At 32.3% G+C, this 21,149-nt stretch overlaps 3 protein-coding genes across 3 annotated transcripts; 1 reads left to right on the top strand and 2 right to left on the bottom strand.

The window, feature by feature from the left end:
- Positions 1-1,834: 1,834 nt before the first annotated feature.
- Positions 1,835-5,681, bottom strand: TRIADDRAFT_55428 (uncharacterized protein; the record flags this gene model as incomplete). The annotated part of the gene is made up of 9 exons (XM_002111889.1): positions 1,835-2,347; positions 2,623-2,745; positions 2,912-3,025; positions 3,165-3,466; positions 3,695-3,781; positions 3,926-3,989; positions 4,221-4,472; positions 4,832-5,023; positions 5,646-5,681. The coding sequence occupies 9 exons, from the start codon at positions 5,679-5,681 to the stop codon at positions 1,835-1,837; spliced, it is 1,683 nt and encodes a 560-aa protein (XP_002111925.1).
- A 1,998-nt stretch (positions 5,682-7,679) lies between these two features.
- Positions 7,680-10,878, bottom strand: TRIADDRAFT_55429 (uncharacterized protein; the record flags this gene model as incomplete). The annotated part of the gene is made up of 4 exons (XM_002111890.1): positions 7,680-7,733; positions 7,898-8,074; positions 8,561-8,698; positions 10,618-10,878. 4 exons carry the CDS (start codon positions 10,876-10,878, stop codon positions 7,680-7,682), a joined length of 630 nt encoding a protein of 209 aa, XP_002111926.1.
- Positions 10,879-14,743: 3,865 nt separating this feature from the next.
- TRIADDRAFT_50164 (uncharacterized protein) lies at positions 14,744-17,628 on the top strand (the record flags this gene model as incomplete). Its single annotated transcript, XM_002111383.1, has 13 exons — positions 14,744-14,806; positions 15,123-15,197; positions 15,698-15,777; positions 15,935-15,968; positions 16,069-16,167; positions 16,199-16,266; positions 16,418-16,454; positions 16,534-16,591; positions 16,656-16,786; positions 16,874-16,945; positions 17,162-17,279; positions 17,374-17,411; positions 17,542-17,628. 13 exons carry the CDS (start codon positions 14,744-14,746, stop codon positions 17,626-17,628), a joined length of 960 nt encoding a protein of 319 aa, XP_002111419.1.
- Positions 17,629-21,149: the final 3,521 nt, after the last annotated feature.

The raw sequence follows: 21,149 nt of genomic DNA on the forward strand, positions 1-21,149 counted from the left end.
ACCATGTATAATATTGAAAATTTTCCGATCTATTAGTAATTGTTTTATCGTTTACCTTCTCACCAAAACAAAAATAAATGTATATCAATAAAAATCAATTCAACGCCTTCAATCTCAATTACTTTAAGGCGTCTTACTATACTCACGATTTTTTTCGCAGAAAATGAATCTTTTTAATTTATCTATTTAGTACTATAATTAATAGCGTTACGGTATTATGTGGTTATCATTACCACGAAATTATTTACATAGTTATTGTTAGAAATTCCGTCCAAAATTATTACACGGTTTATTTACTTAAATTTCAATTCTAATTGGAGTCTATCGGTAAAAGTTTTACTTATAATGACCAGTGATTGCATCACCTGTCACTATTGGACGCGTATTTTAGTCTGCTTTTATTCCAGTAGAGATTCTATACCCTTTACTATTTAAATTATAATAAATTTTGTTGAATGTGCGCTTCTCACATATTTGCCGATATTCTATATTCCAAAAAATAGAGTACAATAATTTAGAAAGAATTCTATTCATTATCTGAGATATAGGCACATTTAGGAATTTAAAGTGTTGTCTGGCTTGAAATTTATTTTAATGTGGTAATATTAATAAGTACAAAGATACATAATAATTTTCTGATGAACATGTAGATCACCTAAATGCTATGGAAGCAACAAATTTCATTCTATCTAACGCAATTGTACACTCTTTTTATCCTAACTTTAATCATCTAGGTGATGTATCATATTTAGAAATTTTGATGCGACAATTAGTAGTTGATTTGAGTCAAATATTTCTTGAAATTGTTGATTTATTTAAGAATCGAATGCAATAAAAACAGTCTAAGAATGTTATAGTGGCTTTTATTGAATGATAATTATAATTTACTAACTCCAGCCCTTACCAATTATACAGTCAATCATCATAAAGTGTGTAAAGTAGCGGAAATTAAGTACTACATCCTATGATGATAACTGCTTATGGAAATAAATCAATAAATGCTTTTAGAGTAATAGAGATTTTAACAAGTACAAATGATAGAGAATTATTTTTGATCTATAGAACTATAGCACATATTGAATTACAATAAGCATAAAGTATATATGATACGTAATTAATCTAAATTTTAACTTTCCTTTGCCTACGAAATAAAAATTCAATAGCTAGAGTTTCAATCGAGAATCATGAAAGTTAATGCTATCTATTCTCAAAATTTGTGTACAGGAGATTTTTCCGTAAATTATAGAAATAAAATTTTAATTAAGAATTCGGAGAAGATTTGATGATTCAGGTTATACCCTTATCGGCTTAATTGCAGCATGAAATAAAGCATATTGATGGTATATGTGTATATGTAGATATATAGATAGGTAGATGGATACATAGATGAGTAGATGAGACTGATAAGTAGATGCATAGATGGGCAGCTAAATAATTAGATTGACATAGATAAATGGATAGATAAGTGAATAGGTAAAGTGGATAGATAGATCGATGTCGATTAACAAGTAGATAATTTATATTGTAGATAAAAGAAAACTGTCTGACTAGAACGATTTAAAATGGAATTAATAAAAGGGATATTTCAGCCAGATTACTTTATTCTATAAAATGAATAAGCAGGTTGTCTATAAGATAGTTCATCGATAAATTATTTACTATACAATACTGTATATCTGACTTTAATAGTTAATCTTATCTAATTGGATATGTTACGGTCAATCCCGGGGATACATCTGTAACACCCAGAATAAGCAGGCTGTCTATAAGATAGTTCATCAATAAATTATTTACTATATAATACTGTATATTTGACTTTAATACTTAATCTTATCTAATTGGATACATCAGCAACAGCCAGATGAATGACAGGAGCTTCTTTCGGTTTTGGATTAATAGCATTTCCATGACTATTTCCATGGCTGTAATCGACCTCTTTAGATTGACTTTTATTAGTCCCATTAGTTAAGTCGATAGTCGTATCCTTAACCTTCTGCATTCTACAGAATTTCGGTAAAAAGATAATAGACATCATTACAGTTATTGATATCCAAATAATAGACCCATCGATAATAAAATAGGGAGTAGGTATAATTGAATCCAAGGCAAATCTTAAAGGTCCAGTTATCACCACAACTACAGCAAAATTATACACAATCGTAATCGTTAAACGAGCATCGTTTAAGTCCTTGTAGGGAACATTGCGTGTACCATAGGCTACTATCATGCCGAACAAGAGCAAAATAGTTTCTTTAGTACCCAGTACTAGCATCCAATATGCCAAGTATGATGAAGAACAGTAATATATTTGTTTGACATGGGTTACGTCAGGATTATCAACTGAAGGCTAAATAACCACAGAAGATAGAGAAAATAAAACGCACTTATTATTGAGTAAAAGCCAAAGATTCTAATTTTTAAGAAGTAAGTTATTATCCATCAACTCTGGATTTCACACAATTTATATCTATGAAAATAGATCTCTTTCACTTGTTACACTACTTGCTAGTATTCAAATCTTCTAATTAGGTTGGAACTGCCAAATTTTAGGTAAATCACTATACTCAGCCTGACTATAATAATACTTAATATTGTATTGGCATAATTAAATCTCTTTTATACCTTGCTTTCAACGACCGTTGTTATCATTCTTAGTGGATCTATGATTGACCATAGGGATAAAATAATGGCATCGATCAGCAAGAAAATACCAATCAATTTCATTAAAGATCTATCGGAGATTTTCTGCAATTAAAAATTTTTAGAATTATAAGAGATTTGGGATTCAATTTGAATTCTTTAGTCTTTAGATTCCAATAGATCAAAGGTTAATCTATCCTTTGTCATCATGTTCACTTCGAAAAAGCAATCGAAATATTTCATCAACTAAATTGATGGACTTAAAACTAACCCGTCGGCGAGGTTTGCCTTGTACACTTGCATAAATTACATATATACGAAAAGCTTTGCTGAATATGGCACCCATCGACAAAGTAAAGCCAATTGGTAAAAACCACTTCCATATCTAATAGAAATTATAACAGAATGAGCGGGTAGCATTAATGTTGGCGTAGCGAATTTAACCATTTCATCAAGAATTATCGATTGAGAACGTTTTCATCTCTCCTTTATAGGTAAGTTAACTACTCGTATTTTATATCTACCTCACATAACACTACTGGGATAATTGGATCTGTTACTTGATACTTGACCGCCTGGTATAAGCTATAACTTATATTCGCTAGATACATAAAAATGGCTCCAACACAGATAAAAATGTTAACTGTTGGCGAAGACACTTTAATGCTGCGGATATTTCGATATTTATTATTGATGCCCAAAATTGTTAAACTGAAAGGAACACCAAGAAGAGACAAAGTAGCAATAATAAGGGCTGCAGTAAAGTTTACTTCTAGGGGTATGATAATGTTAATAATTTGTGAGCCATCAGTAGGTACTTTTCTCCCTAAAGTATACGTAATCAATCATCAAATTGTTGCTTCAGTCAATTTCAGAAGAAAGTTTCATTTTTGACTCATGTTTAGCTTGATAGCAGTTATCATTTGTTAATATCTATCTTTATTAAATTAGTATTTTTTCTAACGAAAACGATTCTAATAAATGCCGCAGTAACAATTTAGCCTTAGCTAATATTTAAAAAATTTTGTAACTAAAATTGATAATCAATACGTACTGTTCCAGTGGAAATTCGCCGAACCTCCGGTGTAGTTCAACTTATCTTTGATGCCATCGTAAATTCCGACAAAATTTCTAGTATTATCTAGTCAGTATTAATAGGACTTAATTGAGCTCCTAATTACTAATAATGTCGGTTTATCATTATTAGGAGTATTTTCAAAATTTTAATTTCGTATTATCATATAAAACTAGCCGAACTACAGATAAGGCCGTGATCGATACTTACCAACTCTCTGGAGGACGGTTAGTGTACCCGTTCTATCCCCTGTTGCAGTAAATTTAACTGTTCCCTATTATGAAATTGAATAATTGAATTTGTTTGTATTAGAACACTCTATTCCATTATCCAGTTACATCTTGATTACAAACATCACTAAGCGATCCGAGTTGTAATATAATTTATGGTTATTTTACCGTAAGTGGATATACAGATCATATTTTTAATTTAAGACTAAATGGTAAACACGATATAATATAAAAGATTTGTGCTTCGATCGATTGGCTCAAGAATCATTACTAACCGTAATACCCTCAAAATAGAGCGCGAACATTTCTTTTTTTATTAATTCCGACATTTTGGAGTTATTGTAGGTAAAATCTTCTAATAATTTGTTATCGTATTTGGCCGGGTTAGCCTGTAATTCATTAAGGGTTGCATTCAATGATAATGCAACCGCCCAAGCTGTATCATAACCGTAAGGATGATAGGAGTTCGATTTGTACTTATTAATAGTCGGCCAACGATGAAGATTTTCCATATACTGTGTAGTGGTCTATAAGTAAAAACAATAAAGACCATCATTAAAAGAAGACTGAAAGACCAAATCGTAAATAAATCTTAGTCGTTATATTCTATGCAATAAAAATGAACGAGCTCTTCTTTGCTTTGCATTCGTTCATGCTAAGTACCGGTGCTAGTTCTATCTTTCGAGGTATATAAATATCAGTTAATCAACATATTGAAGGAGCAGTTTTCTTTTAACTTGTTAGTTTAGTCATAAATCAGGTATACATTCACTTTCGATTCGAATAAATTATACTTTGCGAAGGTTAATTCTAGCAGCTAATGTAAATTAGCAGGATATACAACGATTAGAGTCTTCCTGAAAAATTGACACACTATTCAACTCACCACTCCGCTAATTGCTCTTTTGCCATCAGTTCTTAAATTGATAGTATCAGTAAGGATAACATGATTAATCGCGCTTTTTAACTCTGCAGGTGTGCAGTGAGTATCATTGTAATTCCACCAATTCATCGAATAAAATCCTGGAATAAACCATACTCGTTCTACAGTTTCATTAAGAAATCCTAATTTGTGTGCCTAGATGAATTTCAATTAATGCTTTATTGATTCACTCATTCAAATATACAATTGATGAGGATAGTCGTAAAACTTGTTTAGGCAACAGTTATTTTAGTCACTGTGACAGCAGCATTGACTTCAAGACATCTAATTATATAGAACATATATTTAAAACAATACTATACTTAATGTAATACATCTGGAGTGGTTGTAGTTATTTGGAATATTCACTGCATTCCGTCATACTTTACGATCGTGAAATGCAAAAGGTAGAATAAGGTAATGTTGTAACAGTGATAATTTGAACAGCTAAAATAATACAACTGTAGTGTATTCAGTCCCACGACTATAAAAAGCAAAAAATTACAGGTAAAATCTGACGATCGTCAACAGCCATAGCTAGTGTTGATATTTTTCATTTTATAGACCTTTATCATGGTAGTGTGGTAATATTCATTACATAATTAATCTTGGTTTATGGTACTATCATGCTGCTAATACATCGATTTATGTTGCTACATACTACAATAATCCAAGAAATAGATTCAGTATATAGTAAAACAGATCTAATCGATGGTAATGAAGATGTGGAATGTTAGCATTGTCGATAACCTCAATAATAGTATATCATGGCACTTACCCAACAAAATACAAGTCTTGCCTTGGATGAATACATGTTAACCACAATAATCCTGGCATCTTTTCTCTGCAAAGGAAGTCTTTGTGTTAATTTAATATCATCAAGGGTTTAATACCGATGATAAATTGAAGGTGTGAATGTAAAATTATCGCGATTGATATTGTTTGCAATTCTATCAGGTCAAGATATGAACTTTGTTGATATTTTGCTCTAGTAATCAAAGTGATCGTTTCTAATTTCAAGAATTCAATAAACAAAAGTTTTATTTTAAATACTATTATATTGCGAATATTCAGTAATATAAAGCACGAGAAGAAACATCAGTACTACATTTTCTTTTCATCTATCTTCAGGTAGCTTTTTGTTTAGAAAACTCTTGACGAACGTGATCACGCATAATGGATAAAGTTAGGTAAACAGTATAAAATTTTAATTTTATACAAGACCTTCAAATTTTCAACTTGTAATTTTGGATCATCTTGAAAACTTTCTATGGCTACGATACTATGATTGATCATTTTCTGTTTTAAGCGGATCAGTAAATCCTGCGTCATCTATTAAGAGAGAAATCGACGTCATCAAGTATGGAACATGATGTTTTGCATTAAAAAATAAAAGCTTACAAAAGTGTTTTCAAAGTCTAAAATAATATCTATCTATTTTGTATTTGATATATGGATGACCTTAACAATCATATGCGCATTCCCGAAAATATGTATGGATTTAAAAAATGGATACTCCCAATTCAATACCGTAGTAAAAGGACTATCAGTTATGATTTATAACTGAGGATCGATAAATTACCAAAGATGAAAAAAGAACTAACTTATGATAAATTTTGATTAGATAGAATAGGTAGTTTGTAATAGTATATTAGTTAAAGAAATAATCATACTCTAATTAAGCAAGCAAATAAGGTAACCTATATTAACTACAATTGATTGTCAGTATATAAATTAACGCTTCTGCTATTTTATTACTAGCTTATTTTGTTGAGTACAATTGTTTATATGACGTAGCTGAGGTAAAAAAGATCAAAAGACAATTATAGGTCATTAGCTGAGCCCAAGAATCATCTCTTATAGTGCTAAATCATATTTAATAACCAGTACAACATTCGTTTACCCTCTAACTAGTACATCCAGACTTTAATTCCGTTAAATCAAATGATAAATTGTATTTTAAATAGTGAGTGTACCATATATATCAAATTCCGTTTAACAAATGTAAATTCTGACTAAAACAAATTAATTCAATTTTGTAGAAATTGAACATTCACATGAAACGTCTGGTATAAAAGGACCGTATTGAACAATGAGTAAAAATATAGGGTAAATAGTTTTTTACGCTATTTGATACGAATAATTTGGCTAAATAACTTTCTAAATCAACTTTTACGTTTAATTGTTATTTGATCATGATTAGTTTTAATTGACATAAAATTTAATTTACGTTTATAAATACCGAAGGTTTGTATAAAGTATCTGCGGCAGAAATACATATCGAACAATCAATGGAGCGATAAGCATCAAAATTTTTGCACTATTTGCTAAAATGTAATTCGGAGTAAAAAAGGCTATCTAAGGTCTAATCATTTCATTGCACTTGAATTACCAATAGTGGAGAATTATCAAGACATGGAAAAGATATTTGATTTTATATACGGTGCAAAAAAATAAATTATTTGATGATGTATAGCTAATTTTATACTGTAATAGGTGATAATGTCTACGATTGTGAACAGTTAATGTGATAATAATAGACATGTAGACAGTCTGGCACAAAATGTTGACGTGTTGCGGGCTACATTGAAAGGTTATTGTAGACTTGAATGTAAATAGCAGGAAATATTAACCAAGTGAACCAATATGGTAAAGAAATTACTACCACTGAAGACAATAAACGATTAAAATAATACCTTACAGAATTGGATTTGCTTTTTACGTACAGTAGTAACTGTACATGAACACGATATGGGAATTTGATAAAAGTCATTAATAGATATTGATAGAGCAAATAGTCATCAATTTTTTATTATTTCAAGTTTTTAAGGGTTTGTTCCGCGTGCTTAGTCATACTAATTTTCAACTTTAAATATTAGAAAATTGGCAAGGAAATGATATTGTATGGTATGCTAACTTGTATAAAATCATAATTTGATAATTTATATAACGGCACTGTGTACTTGTATTGAATCGGTTATAGCTTATTCCGCCATGGCATTCCTTCATATCTTATCAGGTGATACCTACCAGTGAAAAATAATTGGAATTTTCGGTTTGATGGATAGTTGCAATTCTAGACCAGTTAAAGTGACGCATAACTGCAATTCGGGGGCCATTATAGGACGAATCTGGCATTGCCATTCGAAAGAACGTTTTATATCGACTTTTATCGCTAAGGACGGGCGATGCAGCGATATAGGATATCTAACCATTAATTATAGATTAAAAATTAGGAGGTGGTACAGCAATGGCAATTACAGCTCAATTAGGAAGTAAATTGAGGATGCCGAAATAGCATAATAGATCAAGTTTTCTATGATATAATAAAGTGGAGCGTAAACATGCTACAACAGTATTTAATATTTTTCTGTAAAATTTTCTAGTAAAATTAATTGTATCCTATAGAAAATCGAATTTTTTTATAGGGATTTCACTTATCATTACAGGTTATCTAAGTGTAGCCTACGTAATATTTACCAAGTAACTGATAGTAAACACGGCATGATTATTATAGCAGCTTTATAATTAGAATATCAAGACTATTATCCAGTGGCAAACAATCGGATGCAATATAGGAGTATCCAAGCTAAAACAATAATATCTTTCTCTATACCTAGATTTCTTTCTAAATTGATATTTAAAATAGGCAATTAAATAACGCAGTTTTATCCAAGATTACAGCTATATTACCATAATTAAGTTGTAATATGGACAAGCTTCAGCAATAGGCTGCGTTGACATTGAACAACCATCACCAACTAGCATAATTTTAGTAGGCTCTTTCGCTATTTCTTCCATAAACAATGAGGTAGAATAGCCAGCTAAACACTATGTGATAAAAGCACAAACTTTAGAATTGCAATGACTATACCTTGACAAACGTTATGTCTAGGGTGCGATTTTGCAGAATACCATAATAATTTGGTCATGGATGAGTGATAAAATACAGTCTAAATCTGTAAGATATTATAATTTAAGCTGCTATGATTGAATTATCCATTACATCGTTGTTTAAAAATAAGTCATTCCTTTTTCGATATTACTTTCATTGTTTGATTAAATTATAAAAAAACTCAACCATGTCTGGACTTATTTTGCCGTTACTTTATAAATGCTTTCATTGAAAATTAAAATTATTACTACTTATTTAGATATATCGATATAATTATCTTGTCTTTTTCTAGTTAATTACATTTTGATAGACATTGCGGGTGGTAGTATATAGTTTACTGCATACAACTTTACGCGAACTGGTATAAATGGTGTCAATATATTCAAAGAATCAATAATAAGAATGACATTGTTCTAAGATGATACGCTGTTTTAATAATATCATCATGATTAGCGTTCTTTAAGGTTGAACAGCTTTATGATGCTATTATTCTATTATTTTTTTATCAAAAAGACACCTGCAGTTATGTTGTTATTACACTTTGAATAAAATGATTAAACAAATTACTTAAATATGGGTAATTTTTTACCGGGGAGGGAGAATAGGTATATAGGTCTTCAATGATTCAATATATCAATATTATTAGATCGATAAAAAATACCTAGACGTTTGGTTAATCGTATGATGCAGGCATTTGTTAAACTTTTTTAGTTTATGAACTGGATGAAACCCTAACATTTGCGTTTCTGTTAACTCTTGATTAACTGCATACATACATTCTTATTCAACTTGACATTACGGTATATACTATATACTTTCAAAGTTAGTCTAAGATATTAATGTATTTTAATCCGGTTATGCTATAAGACATACAGAAAGTATAGTACAATTGATCTCTTTAAATATTATAATTGATTCAATTTTTAAATGTTAATGAAGGTAACCAATCTTAAAAATTAATGTCAAAGTAATAGAAATAAGGCTTAAAAATAACGTCTTGATCTCAAAAATCAAGGATGTTGTTAGAAGTGATTCCGCATTTAATAACGAAGAACTATCGTAATGAAGATTTACAGTAATTAAGATAAGTTAGGTGATTATCAATTATCTATCCTATAAGGTACGGCCTGACTAATAAATTATTAATAAAATGAAATTAAGATTGAATTATTTCCTGTAATATAAGAATTTCAATCTAATCGATCTATAGCCTATTAAAAACTATATTAATTTTATCCGACTAAATTGCACTTTATCCGGGTATACGAGATCTTTAGTATTTTTATTTTTTTATATAACAAGAGTTGAACTTTTTTGTAAGTAAATATCATTATGTAAAGCCATAATGATGGTTATGTGGATTATTAAATGAGTTATTTCAGCTACAAGATTAATCCTGAGAATTCATTAAACTTATGAAAAGATATTGACGAATATCATACGTACTTTGGCTCATTTTAACAAATACTTAAGTTATAATTACTGTAGATGTAAGGAAAATTCGATACGCTAACAAATGGGAAAATTCCATTTTTCTAAAGGACAGCTTAATTTCAAATTAGTTATGATATTACAAACGATGTACTTTTAGTCTTATACATAATATCTGTTGATAGACAGTATTTGGTATATTTTTTATAAAGTATATTAGCAATGAATATTTATCTAGTAAGTATCATCGATGTAAGTATTGAAACCTGCCATTAAAACTGCCTATCTTTAGAAATGTAGTTACTGGTAGAGTAACGTTAGTGTCGATGAAAATGAGCGAATTTTTATCTTTGCTATTGCGATAAAACTGATTGTAAATATGAACATTTTGACTCAAATATAACTAGTTGAGGTAGTACCTTACCTTTGTGTCACTCCAATTTATTTCCAATTTGTAATCTGCCAAGACCTGGCTACTATTATTAATTTCTGCAAAGCCCATTTCTAAAGCAGGCAGCATTCCTGCAGCGGAAAATCCTCCCGACGCGGAAATATCAATAGGTACGAAACCCGATAAATGTAATTTTTTATGCTTGAAAGCAGCGACTTTAGAGAATATTAACATCACACTTAGTAAAAATGCAACACTTTGACAGGTGGAAATTAATTTTTGGCTTAATTTCATTGCGAAATACGTATTTAGTCAGATATAGGAGAAAGAGAATACATCAGAATAGAAATAAACTTGCGTTGTAAGTGTCTGTGGTTCCCCAAGACGCAGGCTGAGAGTGATTGTGATTAAAACCTGAATCAATCATTTATACTGTATTTTCCTGCTCTAACAAAAGAATCTTATTTGGCCTGATTGACCTATATTGAATAATTCCCAACTAATAAATAGAAAATTTTATTTTACGTGTGTCACACTTTGTTATTTTTAGGTCGATTTCATATTAAAGCAGAAAGATAAAAGAGATTTGTAATTGATGAATAAAACTCTTAAAATACCGCAACTTTATTGACCAATGATATTAAGTAGAGGGAATAATCGCGATTAAATATTATTCTGAGTATTGGTAATGGCCTACGAAAGAATGAATAACAGATGCAGGGATAATTTAAGTGTTATCTTAATTCATTTCTCACCTGCTCTAGTATTGTTTTTAAGCGAATCGGTTACATTTATTAAAATAGAATTTATCTAATAATGCTGAATTGTACTACCATAACATTGAAAGTTTGGCAGCTATCAATTTGACAGTAGGAAGTTGGGTGGGAAATTAAATTGATAATGGCAATTTTAGAAGGAACAATTTTTATATATCGACAGTAAGCGCTATGATTAATCTTAAAGAAATTGTTGTGTTGATTGTGGGCATGGTAAAGAGTTTGAATAATTGATACTTGATTTATTGGCATTCACTAGTTTTAGGGTTTGTAAATGTAACAAAATCAATTACTATAGTAATGATATGATTGTGCAATGAGGATGAGATTGTTGGATACTATGAAGAAGAACAGTTTCCTAAAAGTTAGCCGACCTATTCTAAATGATTCATCTGAAAGCTTAAGGAGTTGCAAATGTATCGTCATCAATTACTGTAATAAGGATAGGATTGTCAAATGAAGATGAGAAAATAGGTTAGTGGATATCATAAAGAATAGTTTCTGAAAAGTTAGTCGACCTATCTTGAACGATTCATCCTCAAACTATATCTACTATCATGTAGTATAGACTGAAACCACTATCTTGATTTACGTAAAACACGTTACATACAATTTCAAGCAAGGCATTCCTATTATGGTCTAGAGCTGTGATGACAGTTCATAATGCAAATAGATTCTAGATTCTAACTCGTAACAAGTTCATTAGCTTGCCAACAACTTTGACGATATTTTTAATTGATTAGATAAGCTTATTTTTGGTATATAAGCTCTATAAGCATGTTGTGTATTTGCTGTTTCGATTGTGTCAAATAGAGTTGGCTTTGTTGTTAGCTCAATCGGCGAGCAAATAGGAATGGCTGCTATGGTCAATGTCGCCAATGCTATACACTTGGTCAAGATTCAACATACCATTGCCAGATAGCATCTATCCTATTTGAAGAGCTCATCACTCATTACAACATAGCAATACAAAATAGACTTGTAAAGTAGGTCAATTTTTTAATAAATGATACTAGACGATAAAATGATAATCATACTTGTAGGATGAAATGTAGTAGATTAATAATAATAATCTTTTCAAAATAATTCAGGTCATTGCAGTAGATACAATAAAGCTTACAGTTAAGATAGCATTCTACGCATTGAACTCTTTGATTGGACAAGAGCGTTTTTACTTCTTTACTGTTAGGCTAAAATGTACAGCCAATGATGTTTATAAGCAAATAAGATTGTACTTTTGAAATGTTCTTTTTCCATCTATTTTAAGCTATCCATACGTATGAGTTGACGATGAATACTAAGATATTAATCGTACATTCCAATAAGTCATTCATAACGATGAATTATTATTGCTAAATAGAATGTTATCCAATTTTATGATATAAAAAGTCTAACATTCTGTATTATTACCGATGCAAATTTCTGATAAGATCGACGTAGAATCATGTACAGAAGAGTGCATCGTTCAATTTCGATTTTTTTTTTTTTTCCTTTTCTATGCAACACAAACATTTAAACTAACGTTAACATATAACAATGTACTCGAAACACTACAGTATCATAGCGACGATAGTAATGATAGTAGGGATTGATCATTTCTTTCCCCATGTTACAATTAAGTTACATTTACGTTCATCTTGATTAAACTGGGCATCAGTTGATTAGAATGTAATATGGAAATGGACTTTTTTGGAGAAACGTTAGGCCATTGCTTTTAACCTCACTAGTGTTCTTTCCTTTTGGTGTTGGACACCGAGATATAATGGTATAAAACGACTAGTAGAAACAAGGCAATGCCAAGCATATTGGCAAAAACAGCTAATTGGACGTCAGTAACCATCTTTTAGAATAATTTCCTTTCTGTTCGATTTCAGTAATGTTGATTAATGGCGAGTTGAAGAGATTTTCTTGCTCACACTGGCTGGCCAAAAGAGGGAGCAATGTCGAGGCTAGGCTGCGTTTTAAACGTGGCAGGAGCTGAAAGGGTTGACGAATCAGTGGGGTTTTGTGCTCGCCTTCTCCACTCTCCATAGTACAGTAGAGTAACGCGCTGACGGAGGCATGGGGCACGATAGTCGCAGTGTAGAGTACGGCATGTGCGCAGTGTTAACTGTATCCACATTACAGTACTGCCATACTACGTACAGTATAGTACTGTATAGTACAGTACGTAGTATGGTATTGCTAGTGGTTTTGATACCGTACCAGAAAAGATTCTCCACTTCTACTGTTATTACTGCATGTTATCCGTGCCATGGTACCACCTACCACCACGATAGTCCATATGCAATACTTTACATTACTACATAAGTACAGTACATTGTACACTGCGCGATGAACTTGGGTGGCACGAAGGCAAATAAACTGTGTAGGCTAAATCAAGCCCAAAGTAGGCTACATCGTCTATGTAGATGTAGCCCAATAACTCATATCGATTTAGAACGGGAGTGTTAACAAATTGCAACTTTTAATTTTCGACGCCATCCTGCCATCGAAGTTAATCGCGTTGTACAGTACAATGTACTGTACACACTGTACACTGTACACTGTACAGTATGACGGTAAGTAGTTCATTCTTTGCCGTCTTAGGGTCCGACCCGGACCAGACCAGACCAGACCAGACCAGACCATAAAGACCTCTACAGAAGTCTACAGTACATGTACTGTACTGTACTGTACTGTACTGTAGAGTACAGTACAATATGTAGTACTGTACAATACACTCTACAAGTCTACAGTACATGTACAGTACAATGTACAGTACTGTACTGTACATTGCGCAGAGTACCTTATAGTGTCATTATTTCGCCATTTTCACCAGCAATTTGTAGGGTCCTGTAACAAAGAGTTAGCAAAATTGATGTCACTACTAGACTTCTTAAATGGAGTAAAAACGCAACCCAAACCCGATCCAATTATTGATTTTCGAACCCGAAATGAGTGCAATCGCTATACAAACAATGTATCAGCACAGAATTACTTAACCCGAGTCTCTTCCTCGAGTCGGGTTCAAGTTGGGTTTCGGGTTGACTTTTAAGGACACTGATCACTACCATCATTGCCCGTTCAACCATGATGCCTACTGATTGCCTGCTTACGGTACTGTACTGTATGTTACTACTCACATCACTCAGTGCGTTATATCAAACGTGTTCTGCCAGACCGTCAGCAAGGCAACGGGCGATCGTACAGTACTACTAAGTGTACAGTACACTGTACTCTAGAGACCCTGACGTCTCTACTGTACTTTACAGTACTCCAGAAAAAAAGTCACTGCACTGCGCATACTGTACTGGGCCACTTGCATCTTCGAACAACTTGCAAAATTGCAGCTGCCTTGATCGGATTCTACAGTACTAGAATCATTGTAGAATTGCACTTCCATGGACGCTCTAAAAGCCGAAATAGAACGAAAAAGGAAACAGTTATTGGAAAACTCTGCTGTCGTAAGTAAAGTAATCATGACGTGAAATAGCTAGACTTTAACTTGTACGCATCAATACGATGTGATCTAATGGTCACTACTGATTAAAACAAATCTCGGAGTAGCTGGATAAAAACTACAACCGTTCTACTTTATAATTGTTATTTATTATTATTATATCAGCAAAATGATTTGTTTGACAAGTACAGTTCACGCTAAGCTCTACAGTCAATCCTACTGTACTTCCTGATACTATATAATTTGATGATGGTGGCATATTAACCAGTTACTGGACAATTACCACTATTCAACTGTAACTTGAATTTTGTAATGATTAGAATGCTGCCAAGAAAAGATTTAGACGTGGTGACCTGGAAAATAGCACGGACCTTGCTCGAGAGGAAGTAACCCAGGTAGCTTGGATATCACAGTAGAGTAATGTAGATCATCTTGGTGTATATATATAATAGTGTATGAACGATATCTTGTAGCTGAATACAGAGAAAGATTATTAATTATACATGTAGTATACCAAATTTATTCTGAAGTAGTTATTCTGCTGTGGAAATGATGGTATCAGCGTAACGTTGTACTACCTGTAAGCATACTATATAGGCTTACTTGTTCTTTTCAATATAGGATAACGAATTATCAAAAGATGAAGCGGAAAATAATTCGATAGAATTATCAGCCAACGATGATTACTCAAACGAGAGTCTGATCAAATCGAAAGTGGAAGTACGTCTGCTGTACTACTTGATCACTTATTGCTACCATAAATGTTGTATAGTAATTACATTTATGCTTTACTATTTCTGTTTAAATTGAATTCAATTTATTTAGTACTATATTATTTCAACTAGCCGAAGAACTGTCAGTCGAAACAATTATTGTACTGTATATCTTTACATAGGTTATCAGAAGGCTTCGTGAACGCGGTGAACCAATAAGATTATTCGGCGAAACCGACGCAGACGTCGTAGGAAGGCTTAGGTAAACTTTTAAAATGTATGACACATGTGTATAAACTTTTAAATATGGTATGATATGTACAATAGGTGTTGTGCTGTTACTGTATATTGTACGGTAATGTTATGGGTAAACCTGCGGTACAATGTTATTAACACTTAATATCATTACAACAAAATAGGAGAATCGAGTTCATGGCTCCCGAAGTGAATAAGGTAAAGTGGTACCTTTCCTTTAGAAGTCTTCGATTACCTTACCGTACTATCTTTTAATAAAGCAATACTGTTATTAAATGTTTTACTTCCCATGTTAAAGGGTCTTCGTAACGATTTCAAAGCTGCTATGGATAAAATTGACCAAGAGTATCTCGATGAACTTATTAACCAACAAGTATGCACAGATGATGACATTAAAGTAAATGTTAGCGTGTTTTAAAGTAGTGGAGTGGAGTAATTTTATGTTCATGTTTAATGTTTCAAAATGCAGCCCGATACAACCGATAAAAGTGAAGAGGTTAACGCTCGAGTTTTAAGTATGTCGCTAGAAGATTTTAAGGTAAAATTAGAGCAATTGCATAACGGCAACATGATAATATATAGTATAGGTTATATACTAATGATGACATTTTGCAGGACGTAGCTGACGATTTTAACTCTGGTAACAGTAAGAAGGACCAAGAAGTTATTTTATCTGTTATTAAAGTAAATTGACTATACTTTTCAATGTATTGTAAACTATAGCAACTCCGATATTTCATTGTTAACTTTTTTCTGCTATTAGTTTATATTAGACTACTGGAATATGAAATTAAATCAAAGAACGGAAGCTGAAAAAAGAAGTACACAGGCAAGCTCATATAGCCATATTTCAAAGCTAATATCAATTTTAAGCATAGCATATAGCAGTTACTCTTTATCCTATCCGTCTTGAGAATATATCTCAACTGCTATTTCCTCAGGGTAAACTACAAAGTGCTATACACAAGCAAACGAAAAGATATATGAAGCCGTTGTTAAAGAAATTGAAAAAGAACGTGAGTACTATAAATTTGATTCATTGCAGATATTTGTATAATAGTAGCTATTTTTCTTTACACAGTCGGTTCTCATTTTTATTTTAGAAAGTAGAAGAGAGTATGCTGAGGGCTTTGACTGAAATTGTTGTGAACATGCTAGATAGGGAATACGTGAAGGTATATAAACCATACCGGCTGTCTTTTAAACTGTTATAAAGTGATGAATTACCAAACCTAATGAGTATGGCGTACCGTACGTACACCGCATTAACGTAGATTATTATTTGAATGAATTTTAGTTTTGCTATCTATCCTAGTCAATTCCTCAGTTAAACCCTGAAAGGGTTTGTCTTCATCATATAATTGTCCTAACCGTAAATTTCATGATCGTAGGCCAACGATATTTATGTAAGGATGGCTATTGGTAATGCTGCATGGCCAATAGGTGTTACTATGGTCGGTATTCATGCTAGGACAGGCCGTGAAAAAATTTTTGCACAGCATGTAGCACGTATCCTTTTTGGTATATTTAGATTAATATTTACAAATGTAAAATGATGTAAAGCTTGAAATGGTATAATTTGTTCTTAACGAAATTATATCAGATGTACTGAATGATGAAACACAGCGCAAATACATACAGGTAAATTCTTTATTGTTATCACCAAGAATTGTCGCCTAAAAATTTTCACTCTTATTGATTGTAACTATACTTGTGATATATAGTTTGCAACTTATTAGTATTTTACGCTAATTCTTGTTCAAATTTATAGGGCTTCAAGCGTCTAATGACTCGATGCCAAATGTACTTTCCTACGGACCCTTCAAAATCAGTAGAATACCAAGGTCACAACGAATGATGATATACAACCTTTCAACTTTGCGTTGATTTTTATTCATTAACTATTGCACTGATCACCTGTAAATTCTATTACTTGTTACTTATTCTTTTGATGTTCTTGTACTGTATATAGATACTTGGTTGTATCGGTTCGATAAATTCGTAGTATTATAGCTGATCAATTGGTGTACAGTATATTTTACGTATTACGTTAGTACCAACAATTGCAGTTCACATTGCTATGGAAAAAAACATGCAATAGCAATAAATTCAGTGTCTTATGACGTCAACTGCTCTATCTCGTTTGTAAGCTTATCTATCATCTTGGCTTTTAAACATTGGAGGATACGGTAAATTACATTATTTTAGCCTCTATTCTAATATGACTAAGTATCCATAGTTTTACCAGCCATTCATGCATGAGTTTTGTTTTTTCCAAGGAAAGAGTATCTTGATCCAAATTATAAGTGTTATACAATTTCGAAGATTAATACACTGTACTATGTTACACTGTAGAAGAATAAAATTACAGAAGTGCCTCAATAAAGTATAATCATGATCACGATAGAATGAATTCATATTATACACGACATATAAACTATGATGTTGTACACGTTTACTTGCTTTTGTTTGCATTCCGAGCATGCAATCATACAGTATATATTAAATGTAGTGTTGAAAAGATGCGAGGATTACGCAAAAGCATCACGCAGGGGGGGGGGGGGGGTTCTGTATGGACAGTATATGGACGTGTATTAAATTAATCCCTTAATTAATTAAAGTAGTTCAAGACGGATTAATGACCCCATTGCAGACTTACTGTAAGCTGATCCCTGGTAGGTGTACTATACTGTATGTCAAAAGCAGTCCAGGCCAGCACAGTATATGCAGAAGTCAGATCATTTTTAATGCTGACACAGTACAGCAGAAGTCCGGATTCGCCGTCTGTACTGTACAGTAATTGTCTATTCCGTGGTAAACAGTAGGCACGCCAAATTGACGTCGCCAACGTAGTACTGTACAATACGGTATTGTACAGTACTGTATTGTAATAAAAAGATTAAAAGATCGTTATCAAACAGTTCTTCTTATCTAATAATAAAAGCAAAGTTTAGATTACACCTTTCCATGCAGCGAATGGATTGGCGCGGCTAAGCTAGTAAAATACAAATAGTACAGTATCTGCAATTTAGCTTCCTGTTCAAACGCCAGGTTACACTTTGGTTCTATTCTATTGGGCAAGTTGGAGAAAAAACTAACAGAATTGCTATTCATAATTAAATCAATCAATCAGGTACCGTAATCTGATAAAATCGAATTAAAAGCTATTTTAATTTGGGGGGGAATCTATTATACTAGGCTGTTGTTGGCAATGTAAAATTTTTTCTTTTTTTTAATTTGTGCATGACTTGAAGTTAACATGAAGGACAGGATAATAAATGGTTGATAATATTTGAATCGATTGCCACATTGGCGCCGATACTTTAAGTAAGATGAAGTAGTTTGTCAGTGGATTACCAGAAGATGTCGATTTGATTTGTTCTATCAGCTTGACGATCAGTAGTGTTATGGAAAATTTAAAATTGATTTTACTGCTGACGTGCTAGCACGCTGACGAGACAACTCTAATAGTAACGAGTGCATAAGAAATAATTTTCCCTTTCCTTGAAATTGATGATTTCATTCGCTGGACTACACGGCGTAATCGGGTGCCTGCTAACTTTCTCATGCTGCATTCTCAGTTTTTAGGATCGGCGATTGGATTATAATTATTATTGTAAACGATTTGAACATTGGACAGTACCTAGACAATCACAAAGTGTATAAAACAGTTTTGATCATAATTCATAATCAAAGCTGAATTGAAGTTTAGCTCACTCCCTGTAATTAAAATATTCATTACTTTTAGTTCCGCGCAAAGCATTGTTTTCGTATAAAATCGTCAATTGACGATTTTAAAGTCTTTAAAATTTCTCCACCAAATTTTCCTGATGACGTTTTGGCAACTTTCTGGGGTTTGGAGGGATAATCCTTGTACTTCTACTATTAGTAATGCATAGTATAGAATGAAATTATTAATCAAATCATCTTTATTCGACTACTAAACCCGAGATATTGGATTGATGTGCAAAAATTTATTTGTAGCTGGTTTAAACGATGAAGATATTTGGACAGCAGTGATTGCCATAGTGCTATAATATGACGTCTTGTATTGCTTGATAATATAATCTATAAAAGAAATGGAACTAAATTTGAGAGTCAAGAATTGAAGCTTATGTCTTAAATATGTCAGTTAATGTGCGGGTGTAAACAAACTGTTTTACACTTATCAGTACAGAGAGAAGCGCATGTTAACGTGAAGATCATTTCCTGGTAACGGCATTCTTAAACCGTAATTATAAATTAATTGATCGATTATACAGTATTATGAATTATTATTGCGAAGTTGGCTATTGGGATTCAGAGAAGAGCTTTTTTCTTTTTATACTGTACAGTAGATCATGAATTAAGCTGTGTGTTTTTATTACGATTGCAACAAGAGGTAACCTAATACACACTTTCATTTATCCATATGCGTACAGTTTTGTTTGTTTTTCCAATTTGCCTAAAAACAATATTAGCATTGGCCCAATACTCGTTCTGAGTTTTTCGTTTTCGTTATTTACCCGGAGATGATATTGATTATAATTACGGTATATAGTGCCAAACGTGTAGTATGCACAAGAAACGCATGTAATTAAATGTCCCTTTTGGGTTAACCTAAAAAATCGTAAAGTAGTACAGTAGATCCTATGTACAGTACTGTACAGTATGTTTCATGATTGTCATTATGCTCCAGCCGATCTGGTACATTACAGTTTTCTCGTAGATTGCCCGAATCGTTCATCGATTGTTTATTGCCGCTTAACTATGATTAATAATGTACTTCGTTAGCCGACTGGAACGTATCATTTAATTGTAAAAATTGATATACGAGTATTGGCAACGATGTACAGTAGTTGTATAACTTGTGGTTTCTACGCGTATCCTTCATTATAATATGAGTATTAATAAAGCAGTTTTCTGTTACGGCATTTCAGACTACAGGATTATTGTACTGTACATTAGACCATATACAACGATTTATATTTATGGGCGGCATTGTTATTTACTCTGGTGCCTGTAACGAAAAACATCGATATCAAGCGTGGTCTCGAGGGGTTAAGATTGTAGTTTTGTTGTATAAACGTTTCTGTTATTTGCTCGGGCATAGAAGAGCTATCCCCGTAGTTTCTGCCTCATCAGATAGATGTTGTTATACAGCACCTGATTTGTTGCATATCAAATATATTATACTGCGTTGTAACCGTATTTAAGGCTAGAATGTATTTACATCTTAAATTATATGCAATTTTAATTTTATTTATTTGATTATTTTGAACTTTTCAATATAGTACAAAATATAATTATCCAACTTCTTAGCAAATGATGCTCTGTTATTATTGTCATGTGGGTGTATTCATGCATGTGGCTTGCGTTGATATTACACACTGTGGTGGC

The sequence above is a fragment of the Trichoplax adhaerens genome, genomic scaffold, assembly GCF_000150275.1.
Source record: "Trichoplax adhaerens TRIADscaffold_4 genomic scaffold, whole genome shotgun sequence".
In the NCBI taxonomy this organism is placed as follows: Eukaryota; Metazoa; Placozoa; class Uniplacotomia; order Trichoplacea; family Trichoplacidae; genus Trichoplax; species Trichoplax adhaerens.